Source organism: Branchiostoma floridae, chromosome 6 (assembly GCF_000003815.2).
Source record: "Branchiostoma floridae strain S238N-H82 chromosome 6, Bfl_VNyyK, whole genome shotgun sequence".
In the NCBI taxonomy this organism is placed as follows: domain Eukaryota; kingdom Metazoa; phylum Chordata; class Leptocardii; order Amphioxiformes; family Branchiostomatidae; genus Branchiostoma; species Branchiostoma floridae.
The window spans coordinates 6,689,196-6,705,342 of NC_049984.1; the positions used below are offsets into that span (position 1 = coordinate 6,689,196).

At 41.2% G+C, this 16,147-nt stretch overlaps 1 protein-coding gene across 3 annotated transcripts in view; it reads right to left on the reverse strand.

The window, feature by feature from the left end:
• LOC118418692 (zinc finger homeobox protein 4-like) overlaps positions 1-16,147 on the reverse strand; it is a 114,396-nt gene that overhangs the window by 43,419 nt on the left and 54,830 nt on the right. For all 3 annotated transcript variants that reach the window (XM_035824737.1, XM_035824738.1, XM_035824739.1), the window contains exons 5-8: positions 14,417-14,521; positions 9,895-10,000; positions 7,274-7,429; positions 5,753-5,858 (exon numbers count right to left, since the gene is read on the reverse strand). In XM_035824737.1, the coding sequence (XP_035680630.1) occupies positions 5,753-5,858; positions 7,274-7,429; positions 9,895-10,000; positions 14,417-14,521 (473 nt within the window). The remainder of the gene's footprint in view (positions 1-5,752; positions 5,859-7,273; positions 7,430-9,894; positions 10,001-14,416; positions 14,522-16,147) is intronic.

Consider the following 16,147-nt stretch of genomic DNA (forward strand, 5'->3'; position numbering starts at 1 on the left):
ATTACAAACACACAAGGCCTTGTCCCTCCCTCATGTTGAGGGTTGGGAACCATGGTCATACCAATTATTCCATGATTGTACTTATTACATGCTCTTTCCTCCAACTATCTGCAACTTGAGGTCAGCAAAATTTCATATTGATATCATAAAAAATCATTAAAATTTGCTACCAATCTGAAGCAGGAGGGAGTGATAGACAAGAAAATTGCTCTAATAAACATTATTGTATTGTACTTGTCCCAGTTTTGTGTACTTTTGATCTTCTTATTTTGGTGATGATAATGGTTGTTAGTAAGCACATGTATGTTTACCACACATGCCCAAATGACAGCAGTACTTGTAATATCATGCATGTCTCGTGCCATAAAAGTTAACTACATAAACTAAAAGTACACTCGATCACTCTGGCAATCTATTTTATCATGTATCAATTTTACTTTTACAGCAACATCATGTTCCACACTGACTGATAAAGTTTTGTGCATTTCATTATAGAAATTCTAAACACGTTGCACTCAGATACTTTACTACACATCGAAGCAGATAGGGACAAGGGCTGTCACTCGGGCCTGTCCCTCTGTCCCAGGACAGAAATTCGCTTTTTCTGATGGAAAAAATTTCTCCCTGTGAAAAGATCTGAACTACATAACAGCTATTGATAAAAGTGTGCTTTTGAAATCTTAGGATGATGGATTCAAGGACATGGACTCCAAAACAATGAGTGCGACAGAAATTGAAGATGGAGCCAGCTCTGATGGAAACCATCACAAATTACAAAACAACATAATCGTGATGATGCATTAACACTAATTACACCTGCGTACTACAGAAAAACGTCACAGAGAAGTTAATTTCTTTCGAACCGTGCAAGGAAACACAAGGCAATCTTTAAGTTATCACAAATTGTCTTAAGTAATCTTTCGGCACAGGACAAGGCAGGGGTGGGAGGCACCAAATGGATGTAAGACGTCACGAGACGGGGCAATTGTCAGGGCAAGCACAGCCACCTGCCCCATTACAGCAACACTTTCTGACGGCCATTACCGCGATGATTTCTAGTGCCTCGCACATCGGATGGAACGTCGGGTTCTTCCCCCATTTCCTGTCGCACAAATTGCGGGCAACGACGCACCTCGCCTCGACCCCCGTAACCCCCGCGAATGGATGGCATTAACCCACCTTCACGCTTCACACGACATGGAAATGAGCGCCTCATCAGTGGTGCACCCGCGACAAGAAAGGAGGGGGACAAAGGGACGTGTAACTTAACAATATTCATGCGCGGGTACAGGTACAGGTACAACGGTTAAGGTGCAGGTCCACACCTGGATTCAAATAAGTTTGTTCACCTATCTGTTAGTTCTACATGTAGCCAACTGTGTTTTATTAGTAGTAAGTAGTCATCTTTGTATGTGGATTAGCATATTCTAATCTCAAAAAAGGTATATAAAACTTTTCTTAATTCTCAAGTGCAATATTGTCAAGATTGTCACTTCTGACACTGGGTCTACCTAAATGTACATTCAGTATCTTTTGTATAAAAAATGGTGTCCACTGATGTTTCACATGAACAGGTACAGATACACTTGATGTTCAGGTCTGGACCTGTACAATAACAATTTTCAAAGTACAGGTATATACACAGCACTATAGCCAGGGACACATGCAAGGAACGCACTCGCCCGCCCTCCCTCCCTACAAAGCGAACCGAAACCGCAATCAGGCATGCGCCCAGGCGGGCGGAAGCGCCGAAAGTTTGCTGCGAGTTTTACCCGACGCATTAACAAACATCGGTTGATTGGGGTGGAAGCAGTGACCCTGTCGCGACCTAGGGCCGTGTATTTACATTTAGCACCCACCTAATATCCACACTCTATTTACTATATTAACACTTGAACTGAATTGTGGTCCGCCGAGGGTTCTTTGCAATTAAATGCTGTTAATTTTGCATGTGCAGCCTTCACTTGAATGAGCTTAATCTGGCCAGAATAATTATGGTGGCATCGGCGGGCACCCTGCTACCTTTTTGCTTGATGAAAAGGAAATGGGGAATGTCTGCAGGAATTAAAGAGCTGGAGCGAAAATCTGGCCACCAGATTAAGCAAACAAGAGGGTGTGCTGGACCCGGGCTGACCTGGCCATGAGATAGGCAGTGCGGAACAGTACATTTACTCTGTCAACATCACTATCACTTCCATAGGGGAAAATAAAACGTACATGTTTCTGAATGCCGTTTTTTCCTTCTCTTCAACAAAAAAAGGGACCATCGTCAAGGAAAATAATCGTTAAACATACTACACTATGGTCAATGCAAACTGTTACTTCCATGGGGGAAAATAAAACGTACATGTTTCTGAATCTCGTTTTTTTTCTATTCAACAAAAAAAGTGAACCACCCTCATAACGAAAGAAAATAATTATGAAAGATGAAACTATATTCTCATTAATGCAAACTGTAACTTCCATAGGGAAAAATAAAATGTTTCTCAACTGCTTTTTGTAGCAAGATGGAATGATGCTATGTGCAAACTCTTGACCCCTTGGTCAAGAATCGAGGTCACTTACAACTGAACCACATCCTAACTAACCAGCGACTCCAAGGGCATCTTTCTTTTGGAAATGCATGAGATGGTGATGAAATGGGACTTGTCCAAAATTAGATTGAGAAATTTAGAAAACATTTACCACAAAGATTTTACAAACAAGGCCTTAATTATTTACAACTAACTAACGAATCTCTTTTACAATATATATATAAATAAAATCTTTTACAATTCTGATTTTTACCAGAACTTCTTAATTTTCAATTTTTAGTCAATGAGCCTATTTTACATCATTTTTATCTTCTCAGTCTGCAATATATCTCCTGTATGTTATACCATACTCCTTACTCTGACAAGGACCCTACAGATATGGAGTTAGATGCAGTATGAACCAGCCCCAGGTAAATATTCGATGTGAGTTAAGTCCATGTCTGCTGATAATGACCGTGGAATTAGGGCTCGAGGACGGACGCTTTAAGCCACGCGTTCGGCTCAATTGGACCGCGGCCATTCCATTAATTTCCCCGTCCCTGAATATTTCATCCAAAGTGCTCTGATGAAGTCTCGCCACTTAAAACTTTCAGAACATTCATACTTATATATATTGGTGGATGGGGCGGGCAGAATCAAGGCAAGTTCTCTGTTCTGGTTACCTTATATCAACATATTGCAAATACAGAATAATGCAGTTTTGGTAGGTCTGATATGAATGGCATCAATATCATATTTTTACTGAGTACTTAATTCACAAAATGTAATAGCTTCTCCCATTTCTGCATATGAAACATTAACTTGAATAGTTGTGTCTTAGTTTGCAAAATAAAGAACAAAGTCATTTAGCAAGTTACCAAGTAGGTGTTGCCTAGAAAAATTATCATGTCACATGTCAAATGTCATTCATAAATGATTTAATATAAGGAATGAAATATTCCAAATACACCAGAACCTTCTACACTGTTGTTCTGTGATATGATCTTTAATATTCTAACTGTATCATCCACGCACTTTGCAAAAACTACAAAATTACCACCTCAAACTTTTGGAACGGGGCAGCAGAGAAATTTTGGCTGGGTCACCTTGCATCTTGCGGATTTTATTCTCCCCAGCGAATATTTCACCCCGGGGTAAATGCAGGGTGCTGGCAGAGACCCTAAGCACGGGCGGAATAATTAATTCAGACAAAGTGCTCATTACAGAAGGGAGAGAGCCGCTGCGCGCGGGGGTCAAGAGGTCAATCCGCCCCACTCCGTGACCTTGGGTCAGCTAATTAGAGCCGGGCCTTCTCGGAGGACCATATGCTCTGATGACATTCCGCCGGGCGGCCCGCCTAATGACGGGGCAGAGGTATTCGGCGTCATGCAACATTTGCGCGCGGGGCCGGCGCATTTAAGGCGCGATGACGGAGGGCGGGTGAGCGCGGTGTCAGGAACTTGATCGGAATAAGTCGGGACGGGTGCATTAATGCGGCAGAAGCACCCGGTAATGAATATGTCCTGCACAGCCATCACTCTAGCCGCAAAGTACCTGCTGTCACCTCACTTGGCACCTTCTCAACGCACACAAATTCTCATCAACATCGGTCCAAGGAGGCCAACTGCATAGATCTCACAACGTCCACTGTCCAAAAACGCAGTATTTTTTCATTACACCAACAATCTTCTCTCTTACAGTGAACATGAACAATCGGCTATGATCACAGAATTCAATATCAACATAACTACATGAGTACATGTGTGTTTGTCTATGTCCACTCTCTAAAAAGAAATTATCATATTTCCTACGATCAAAAATTTGATTTCTTGAGTAGTAAACTCAAGTTTGCAAGAAATAGCAGGAGTAATATCTGTCATAAATTCATTTTTGCGAGTCAGCAAAACCCATCACTCCAGCACCAAAGTACTTCCGGACACCTCCTGGCGTAGCACTTGGCACCTTTTCAAACTACACAAATCATCCTCAGAGAGAGAAGAGCCTAACTCCTCAACATTCACTCTGGACAGGTAATTCCTACTCCTAGTGTCCATGCACTCTCACATACAAAATGCAGCCATTTTTGCATAAGAGCAAGGAATCTAATTTCCAATCAATTAAGGCAATGGTCACCTCTGCTGCATGTACATTGTAACAATTAGAGGTGTCCATCTTCTGGACGTATCTGTCGTTTTGTGGAAGTGTGAGAAAGAGAAATGTCAATCATATCAATCATTTTTCAGACTTCATGGCTGTTAAAACGGGTTGGAAACATTCCTTTTCTTGTGAAAAAATAGGCATCTTGTCGCATTTTTTCAGCAAGTGGCAGGCTCTAAGCAGGCATGAGAATGCTTTTGTTCCGGCCCAACCATCTGGTATAACTGCCAATCAACCATATGGACCACTCCCATTCACAGAGACTGTCCCTGACAGTGGAGGTGTCCATCCACCCCATCCTTTCTAACAGAACAGTTTCATCCCTTTGGAATTTATCAACATCCCATCCCACCTGTTAGACATACATGTCAAACAAACTGAGACTCTCTCAGCGACAATTAGGGTGGCTATGTTTAGAAATGTGAATCGAAAATGACCCTGTTCCAGCAACAGCGAGTGGCCCAATCCTCCAAACAGTGCACAAATCCATCCTACCCCACCCTCTCTTATAGAAAATACACCAAACTCTAGTGGAACCCTTCAGTTCAAACACATCCCATCCCAACCCGTCATGACACATACATGTACATGACTCTCAAAGATGAGCCTCTCACAGAGACAAAGAGTGGCCCTGTGCCCCTGACACTTTATCCATCCAGGCCTAACCTCTCTTATAAAACACACACCAAATCCTGGCGAAAACTTTATACACATCACATGCATGTCACTCAAACGTGAGCCTCTCCCGTCTACAGAGAGTGCCCCTGTGCCCCTGACAGTGTGCGAGTCCGTCCGACCCACTTCCACCGGCAGGAATGTCAGGCATGTGCCAAAATTATCACAGCCCTGACAACCCTACCCCGACAGAGACGGCTCCTGCCACCAATCAATATGCATCTCGCACGACCAAGGTCAACCCTGGGCCAGGTCGGGTCATGGGGAACTTAGGGTTCCGCGGCGCTTGAACGCACCCGGTATGAACGTGCGCATCCGTCAGCGCAGGTGTGTCGAGGGGACGGCGGGAATTTGTCGTGGACAAAAAGGTGCAAATCACTCGACGTGTTGTGTGGACAACAACATACCTTCAGCAGAGGTGTGGGTCTTGTCTGCAGGTGCAGTACCGTCACCATCCTTGTGGGGGCGCTGCTCGTCTTTTGCTTCTGGATGGTCCCCTTCTTTTCCCTCCTTCTGTAAGGGAAACGGGAAGTAGGAAAATCTCGCAGCAACAAAAATGTTAATCTGTTTACACGTTTCCTGCTTTCAGGTACTGCTTTGAAGTTTTTGACTTAAACTGATTTTGCAGCAGTCCATTTCTCATTAACATCTGTAGGCCTAAAAATACAATATTTTTATTATCAAAAATATCATTATCATTATTTCCGTTTCTGCAATACGCGACTCATAACGTGTACCTTGCCAAATTTCAACTTGATTTCCTGCAGTAGTTATCTCATGTCAAAACAAGGGACCAACAAGCAAATTTCTAATTTCCAAGTCATATCTAAGTTTCCAAGCTGCAGTTATCCTCCAATTTTGAATTTTTTTTTGAGGGAGGACTAGAAAAATGTTTTTTTAAAGATGCAGGCAAATGTGACAACCATGGAGTTCAGTTCAGTTCAACCATGGAACCAAATCAAAAAGACCTCAATCTAGTCTTTCTCCAAAACAAACACATTGCTCCCATAACCAGGAACTGCAGACACTGAAATTGCGATAAAACAGCTGATATGAAGTATTACATAATGAACGCCATATGTATACATACAAACACGCACACACACACACAAAAAGAAATAAAAGATACAGGCAACAGCTAAATCAGTCTGCAGCACTATTTTCATTCAACATTTCTGACATATTAAGAGGATGTCAACTTCAGTCGACGGTGTTGGGCGGCTATTTCCATATGCATATCAGCCTGTGCCAAAATCGAGCCAAAAATAGTTTTAATACAGGGCTGACCTTTCAGGCGGTATGCAGAACATGTTCATTACTCGACTCTAGTCTCAAATCTTTATTGGAAGGGGTCCAATAAACACACGGCCAGTAATGTTTCCAGGATGTGCAGAGGACAGCGTGGCAGCTGATTTGTACAGTGTGTAGTATATTATTGTGGAACACCGAGTCGAAATCTCAGGTATAACATTGTTGGGCTCACATGTGAGTGATAAACGTATACATGTATGTATGCATGTATGTATGTATCTCTATATCTGTGTGTGTATGTGTGTGTGTGTGTGTGTGTGTGCGTGTGTGTGTGTGTGTGTGTGTGTGTGTGTGCGTGCGTGTGTGCATAAATACATCACTCACTCACTACCGAAATTTCAGGTACAACAGTCTTTTCCTAGGCTCTTGCATGCGCATTTCAAAGTAAAAGTTAAGCAAAATGGAATCAGAGGGATAGGACACATACAGACACAAACACACAAACACACACACATACTTGTGTAAAAGTGGTTGCTATACATTGTACCATATACAATCGTCATACAATAAAGTTCTTCACACACACACACACACACACACACACACACACGCAAATGGCATTCGAAAAATAACCTTCTTGTCAAAAGGTAATAAACAAATAAACACCAACTACTCACAGCTGACTCTGTGTCTGCCCCGTCCCGTATGGAGAACACGTCGGCAAGGTCGTCCCCGCCGCCCCCCTCCCCCTTCTCCTCCTTCTGCAGCTTCCGCAGGTTCTCATTACGCAGGTGCTTCATGGAGCGCACATGCTGGATCAGGTTCAGCTTCGCCTGGAGAGAGGGATAGGAAAAATTGACAGTTGTTTGGTTGCTTGTTTGTTTCTTTGGTTGGTTGTATCACTTTTATTGTACTGTCTGTTGTGCTGATTTAAGAAGATGTAGCTTCATAAAGTGCACATGCTGGATCAGGTTCAGCTTTGCCTGGAGAGAAAATGGAGGAAAATGGAAAGTTGTTTGGTTGGTTGTTTGGTTGGCTGTATCACTTTCACTGTACCAAATGTTGTGCTGAATTAAGAAGATATAGCTTCATGGAGCGCACATGCTGGATTAGGTTCAGCTTCGCCTGGAGAAAGTCATGGGGAAATTGGAAAATTATTTGCTTGTTTGTTTGTTTGTTTGCTTGTATCACTTCCAATGTGCTGTAAGTTGTGCTGAATCAAGAAGATTTAGCTTCATGGAGCACACATGCTGGATCAGGTTCAGCTTCGCCTGGAGAAAGGGTAGGAAATATGGACAGTTGTTTGCTGGTTTGTTTTGTTTGTAACGGACTTCTAACGGAAGAACAAGTAAGTAGTTCTGGATCAAGAAAAATAACATTTAGCCCAATGGAGCAAACATGCTAACAGGTTCAGCTTTGCCTGGAAAAAAGTTATATGGAAAAATAAGGTAAATAATTTTTGTTTGTGTGTTTTTTGTTCATCTATATCATGAGTGACTCATAGCCTTTTTGCTTGTAGTTTCTGCAGCTCCACAATTATTTTAGATACTGACCTTACTAATAGTACTACCACATGTTTGCCTAGCTAAAGGCTAGGAAGAATCCATTCCCACAGCAAAGTACTTGTCACCTAGTTATCAGACCCCTCATACTTTCTGTTGCATGATAATAGGTATTAAAGAATAAACTCCATGGCTTGGTTACAGAATTTTGTACCTTCTGGCGCATTCATTAGCCGTAGTTTGTTTCCGAGAAGAAAATCATGAGTTGGGTAAACTGATTAGGGTATCAGATCCGTCTGCTGTTAGTGATCAAAAAGCGTGAGGAAATTGGCTACGTTTGAAACCCTGATGAACGGATCAAAGACTGAATTAACCAGAGTAATAAGGCACCTTTCATAATGCCAGCTGATACCAGCGCTGATGACAAGCCTTATGCCATCTTACCACCTCCCAGACAAGAAACCCGCTGGCAGGCACAACAATATGGACACCTTTCTTTGTCATTAATGGAACAGAATGTAAACATCTCTCACTATGTATTCTTCTTAGTTATAACAATGCATGTTTGACAATATTCATATTATTGCTACATTACGTACATGTACATGTATGTATGTTTTGAATGCCATACAGTGAAACCTGTACAAGGGACCATTTCTATATAAGGACCACCTAACCATTGTGACCACTTTTTGGCTGGTCCCTTAGATATTTTTTTCCATTGACAAAAGCAATAAGAATCATGTCTACATCAGCCCACATAGACAAGATTTCTTTGGTCCCCTGAGTGGTCGTCTTGGGCAGGTTTGACTGTAAAAGACTTCAAAAAGATTTACTAACATTCAGAGAAACCAATATGACTTTGGATGCAAAGATTGGACCATTACAAGGAAGGGTGAATGACCTGAAATACTTGCAAACTAAATTTTGGTGATAATCGCCTTACTACTGAGGTTTGGCAAGTTTGATTTGCTTGATTTATTTTCCTGAACACAACGGAAATGCGATCATTTGGCAAATAATATCTCTAAATTAGGGTTAGTTACAGCGTTAATGTTGTTTTGGTGTGTGATTTCTTTGACTTATATAACTCTGGCCTGAAATACAAGTTTGTATGGCCAAATGACAAGACCCTGGTGCCTTGTACTGCTGTTAATGCATCTTTAACAGTCAACGCTGTAGGGCTGGTATCAATTAGGATTTTACCATGGTCAATATTGGCCGAAGGAGGCCATATATATATAATGCATCTTTATCCATCATACATGTACATTATGTTATGTTTTCTATATTACAGATTCATGTTGCTAGTCTCCATTAAAACAAAGTTTAGATTTGAACAGTCTCTATGCTTCAAAGTGAAATCTCATTTCAAGTTCTTTCTCTATTGAAATTGCAACAAACCATACAGAATGGAAACAATGTGCCATTGAACTTTGAAGTGATATGAAAGCAGGCCCTCTACACAAGGGCCCTTCAAACTTCAATCAACATGGCCAGGGGTGGATACAGACTTCTGGGGACATTTGACCAATGACTTAAGTCACATGACCATTCACAAGTGGGTCATCATTTCTGAGGAAGGCTAAAAGTTTTGTTCTAAGCTCAGTTAGTCATGATTTCCTCATATCAAAGCAAATTCTGCAACAAACACTTTATCTTTAAAAAATATACATGTAAGTTTGGTTAACATTCATGTCAATGTCTCTTTCTATGTGACAAACTGCAGTTTCAGTATCAACTACATCAACAATAACAGGTGAGCATTCATGACATTAAGAAGTGTTCATGTATACCTTGCTGGAGTAGTTGCACATGCTGCAGTGGTAGAACTTGGAGTCGGAGTTCACGGTGATGTCAGCGTTCTGCAGGTGCTTGAACAGCTTCAGGCTGGTCTCGTGCCTGGAGCGAGGGAAGGAAGGGTTGCACAATGAGGAAATCTGCTTCTTGGGTTTTATCATGTACATCACTGAGTCAAGAGAGCAAGAAAAGGTACAGTGAATGCCACAAGCACCAGGTTGCGGCTTAAACTGAGGGAAGAAAAGGCAATACAACAAACCTAGCCTGGCTTTATGACAGAAATGAGGGGGTGGAAGATTGAAAATGGAAAAACATTAGGTGTTGTGCCAATATACAGTTTAACATCAGCCTCTAGATCATCTGAGATCAACAAACGCGTAGGACTTGTAAGGACTTTAAATGATGTAAACTGTATCTCTGTTATATACTTTGTCTGACCCTTGCCTCTTACCTCATGACACAAGATGGCATGAGAAAATTTCAACAAACTATTTCTTAAAGCATTCTCCTCATTGTATAATTGTACAGTGTATTGTTGTATCAAAATGCCGGCTGCGCAGTCAGAGGTCCTTTTTTTTGCCGTAATCCAATATTTCGACGTCAAAAACGTAATCAAATAAAACCTTTCTTCTCTGTGTCTTCTACCAAGATCTGCCGACACCGGCGTTGATTTGCCAGGGATCCGCCCACGAGTTCAGCCAACACTCGGATCCTCCCCCTCCCACCGGTACCATTAAGGGATTAGTCACACGGCAGAACATCGCCAGCCCAAGATTCATGACAAACAGCCACCACTTAGACAGGTGCAGGCACATTTCATTACTGATGGACAAGGACAAAAATCTTCTTTGAACTTCACAATGTCTTTGGTATTCTCAGTGACATTTCAAATTGTTCTCTATGTTTCCAGTTTGCATATTGCACTGAGGCACCATTTGTTGTTTAGTAATATCACGAAACACAAATTAATATTGTGAAACAACAAAAACTTAAGACAGGGGCAGCCAAATTTAATTATGGTAAGAGAAGGAGGAAAATCTTCCTCAAACGTATCTTCGTGACAACCGTTCAATTTATTTTTCAGTTGATCTGCACCGGACGTTTTTTATGCATCTACATTTTGTAAATTATTCTGAGGTTAATTTCATTACCAACATACAAAAACAAAAATCTACATCAAACATTACCATGTTTACCTTTCTTCTTAATAAAAACTTTTCAAAAACTTGTTTTAAAGTTTTCCTTCCTGAATATAATGATTAGGAAAGCTGATTATTGTCACAAGCCAGCGTTTCAGTACCAAGGACAAAAATCTCATCCTAGAACTTTACTGCATCTTTCCTGTCCTTCACGGCAACTTTCCGAACAGTTCTTCCCTTCTTCTGTGTGTGTACCAATCTCTTGGACCATTAAAAGATTAGGTGCATGACAGAACACTGCAAGCACAGATTGATGCAAGGCAGACGGCACTTATAATGCAACAGGACAATTTCATCATTGTTGGACAAGGACAAAATTTTTACTAGGGAGTACCAGAGAGTCAACAGGGAATTGGTACTTGCTTTCTTCTTTGGTTGAATAGGATAAAATACAGCTAATCCTGTGCAGGTGAACTCCTCTATATAAGGACCACCAGGCTTTTGATATACAGTCAAAACTGTACAGGTGACCACCTCTATATAAAGGTGACCACCTCTATATAAAGACCACCTGGCCATTGTCAGATACAGTCAAATCTGTACAAGTTACCACCTCTACATATGGGCCACCTGGCCATTGATATACAGTCAAACCTGTACAAGTTACCACCTCTACATAAGGACCACCTGGCCATTGATATACAGTCAAACCTGTACAAGTTACCACCTCTACATAAGGACCACATGGCCATTGATATACAGTCAAACCTGTACGAGGGACCACCTCTAAATGAGGACCACCTGCCTGTACATTAAAATACAGCCATTGTGACCACTTTTTGGTATCCCCTTAATTTTTCCAATTGTTTCAAACACTACGTATAAGAATCCTGTCTATAGCGTCAACCAGTCCAATTGGACCAGATTTTATTTTTCTCCTGAGTGGTCTTCTTGGGCAGGTTTGACTGTAACATGGAAAAAGAATGAAACAAATTTGGCAATACTTCAGTGGTGCATATCAAAGGAGTTTGTCCTCAAAGAAACCATACCAATTTCTTTATTCATCACGTAATATTTTTTGCCTCTGCAAGGACTAACTGAAATTTTCCTCCAAACATCAAGGAAATTCTCTAGACACATAATGACTTTATCACAAAAACCCAGGAATTTCAATCTCTCGCATTGCTGAGATTCAATCCTAAGTCTGGCATTTTGTGTTATGTAAGAGCTGATGACATGTATATGTATGACTAACGGAGTCGCATGAGGTGATTACACATTAATGCAATGTTTTCTTGGTAATTCCATTACCCACTGATTCTTTTTCTCAGAAAAACAGCTACTTTTAGGCATGATGCATTGTCTGAAAAGTCTGTCTTGTAATGTTTAACGAGTACTGTAGTGTGTAATGTGATTTGAAGCATGTGGTGCACGATATCAGCAAGTGCTGCCAATGCTCCACATGTATTGTGTTGCTACTTACAACCAAATACAGTAAAAAGTCTGTTTAAAGGAATCACCCTTTCCTTTGTCCTAAAAAACTTTTCAAAACTCCAAAAAGGAGAATGACCACCATAACATGGGCAACAACTGAGTTGGAGCAGCTGTCACAATTTTTAATTTCTATAAATGCTATCCAATCAAAAACTTTTTAAAACTGCACAAAGGAGATGGACTGCCATGGCAATACCAGCAACTGAGTTGAAGCTAAAGTAAGAACTTCAATCTTCCACAAAGGTTTTATAGCACTTTCTGTAAAAGCCACTGAAAACTTTTTTGAACTCCCCAGAGGTGAAGAGCCATGATGACATGAGGAACAACATGAAGTTATATTAACTATAACATCTCTAACACCAAAGGAACAGTCCCTTTCTTTCAGGTGCTTGAAACATATCTTGGAAATTAATTTTTCTCTGTTCATGTGACAAACTAATTTTCACCAAACCCCAGGAAGGAGATGGACCCCAGCAACGCTGCCAGCAACTGAGTTGGAGCTGCCATTACAGCGGAGTGAAGAAGACATGGGGAACAAGTTGAAGTTTCAGTGAAAGTAACAACTTTAACACCAAAGGAATGGTCCCTTTCTTTTACAAGTTTTAGGTGCCTGAAACATATTTTTGAGAAATTATCTTTTTCTCATTCGTGTTCTTGTTCACTTGACAAACTAATTTTCAGACCTCCACCAAAGCTCAGGAGGGAGCAATGCTGGCAGCAACTGAGTTGGAGCTGCCGCTACAGCGGGGTGATTAAGTAAATCCCTGTAATCTGTACAGACGGGCTGATTCGCCTAATGGACGTTAATTCTGGCACGATGAGACTCGGAAGCCGTCGTATTACCCGACATCAAACAAAACTGCACGCCCTTAATTTACATCTAGGTGGATGTTTAAGGCTTATACGTCTCCATTAGCATTAGATTTGGCTCCAATAAACGCATTTGTATTAGTTACTTAAGCGGGAAAAAGAAACGCTTCTTACGATCTTAATTTGACATTTCCTGGTGGACGCATATTATAATTTCGGAAAGACCAAATTGTTAGAGCCGCTTAGCGAAAAAGGAAGACATAAACAAGCTCCCTAATCTCCATCAAGAAGTGTCAATCAAGTTTGTGTGGAAAATCCATCATTAATATACAGCAATACATGTCTGTGCCTGAATAACGAAGTTCTTTATTCATAACCATATAGTTACAACAGCAAACGTTACAGTGACCGTCTGTGTAGCTAGGTGTGGCTGCAGTGCAAAGTAGAACCAGTCAAGGAAGGTGACGGACGGACAGTCACTGAAATGTGAGCAGCTTTAACTCCTTGGTTGTGAATGTGAATAAAGAACATATACCAACCTGATGAAATTATCCATGGATACGTCTGTGTCTCCATGATATATTATAACAGGTAAACAACCCCATAACACACCATTTCTGTACTTAGCATCGATAAGTACATGTACAAGCTTAGTAAGGACCTGATTGATTTGAGCCATAGGCACATCCATACTCACATACCTACTCATTTTTTTAGACCAGTGCAAGACTCTCCCCAGGACCTATTCCCTCCATCCCAGAAAAGAAATTTGCTTCTTGGAATAGAAAAAAAAAAGTTTTCCCTGTTTGTCAAAAAAATCCAAGATACAAAATCATGAAAATGTATTTTCGCAAGATTAAAATGACCAATTTAACCACAATTTTTTGGTGGTCACCTAAGATAACTTTTTCCCATTGACAAAAGCATTATTATGTAAGAATTTTGTCTGTTGTGACCACCTGTCCACATCAACCAGCTTTTGTACCCTGAGTGGTCTTCTTGGGAGCGGTTTTCAACACCTTTAACCTCTCCAAGTCTGAACACAGTCCACTCTTTCATTGACCTCTGACCTCACCTGTGATTGGACACATGAGCCCGCAGCTTGTCGACACCGTTGGTATAGTAGTCGCAGGCATTGCACTTGACCTGGATGGGGTTCCCCACGTTCAGGTACTTCAGCCTGGAACAGCAGGGGACAAAAAATATTGTTAGTTTGCTTCATCATAGATATTTTCAAACGTACATTGTTCAATCTCCGCCACTGAATTATCTTTATTGTCTGTTATCTAGGGTGATAGATAGGCAACTGATAGAATTTGCAACCCTGTAATTCTGTGCATATATAGCTACAGAATGTCTATGTAGGTTGCCCAGTGTGCAACCCTGTACAGATATGGATTATAGGATTTTTGGTCAGGTTGCCCATTGCACAACCCTGTAATTCCATTCAAATACGTGTAGTTTAGGCTACAGTACAGACTGTTATCCATGTTGCCCAGTATGCAACCCTATACAACTGTTGACTACAGGATACGTACCTACACAATGTAGGTTACCCAGAGTGAAACCACGGCCAGTGAAAACCCCATACCCACCCCAGTAGGACCCGGCGCATGGCAGGTGCCGGTCCCTATCACTAACTCCCCCCCTAATCTGGCGTGGATTAGTGCTCTACAGAGTGGATTAGTGTCACAAACTCCTATCACACATGAATCTTCATTAATCCCACCCCTGATGGATGTCTTAAAGATCACCAGGACGCGGCCGCTCGGAGTCGTTTTCATTAAGATTCTAAGCCAAACCATTACAATGGCAGAGCGATCATTAAAAGACATCAGATCTAAACTGCATCGTTCTAAAACGTCCTGTAACAAGATTTGCCTTGAAAAGCTGTACTTTAGTAACAGACCAAGCTGTGTGGCAGTAACAAGTATGCATGCAGCATGATGTCTCAAATTTTCCCAAACAGGGCAATAAGAGATGGCTGACTTCACTTGCACCCTTGTACAATTTGGAAACCCTTTCAGTACCACAGATGCAGCACTGGGGGATACTAGTACTACTGACAGTCTGTCTGAAAAGACTAGAACATTTATTGCATAACAGAGCAATGATGATACTAACAGCTGTACCAAGGATACATGGCTATAACGCACTGTTTTTAACGGAAACACACACGCAGATACAAAGACAAGCCAACAGTCATACATACAACATAACTCCTTTGGGGAGAAGTAAAAACACAAAGTTTTAATGTTATCCATCAAATTGATCAATAACGTCTAACACTATTCCAGGAAGAAGAACTAAGAGACGGGATGGCGAGAGAAAAATCTGACCTTTTCATAAGACAAAGACACACGGAATAAAAATACAGGTGGGTGATTAACACACAATGCCGACGCGCCCTCCTGCTTTGTTTTCCAGGAAAAAAACCTTAAGGTGGCACTTAGAAGTAATTGAGGACCAAAGGAAGTGCTTAATGTCTGAGATCACGCTAAGACACGGGAAAGTCACGGATAAAAACGGAGTCTCGCAGGTAGATTAAGTTCTCATTTTGTTCCATTGCTAACCTAATGTCTAAAGAACTTCAATCAGTGCTTATAATCGTTGACATTTACGTGTTTTATGCTTTGTTGTTGGATAAGCTACCTGCGTAAGTGCTTCAGTCGACTCGTCGCTGTAAACGCACCTCTCTTCAAACAGTCGCAGACTCGCTGAACGTTCGCGGGTTTCATTTCTATTGTGTAAATATCACAGAAGTGCAACTCACATCTGTAGACCCAGGCATGGCAAACCACTACTG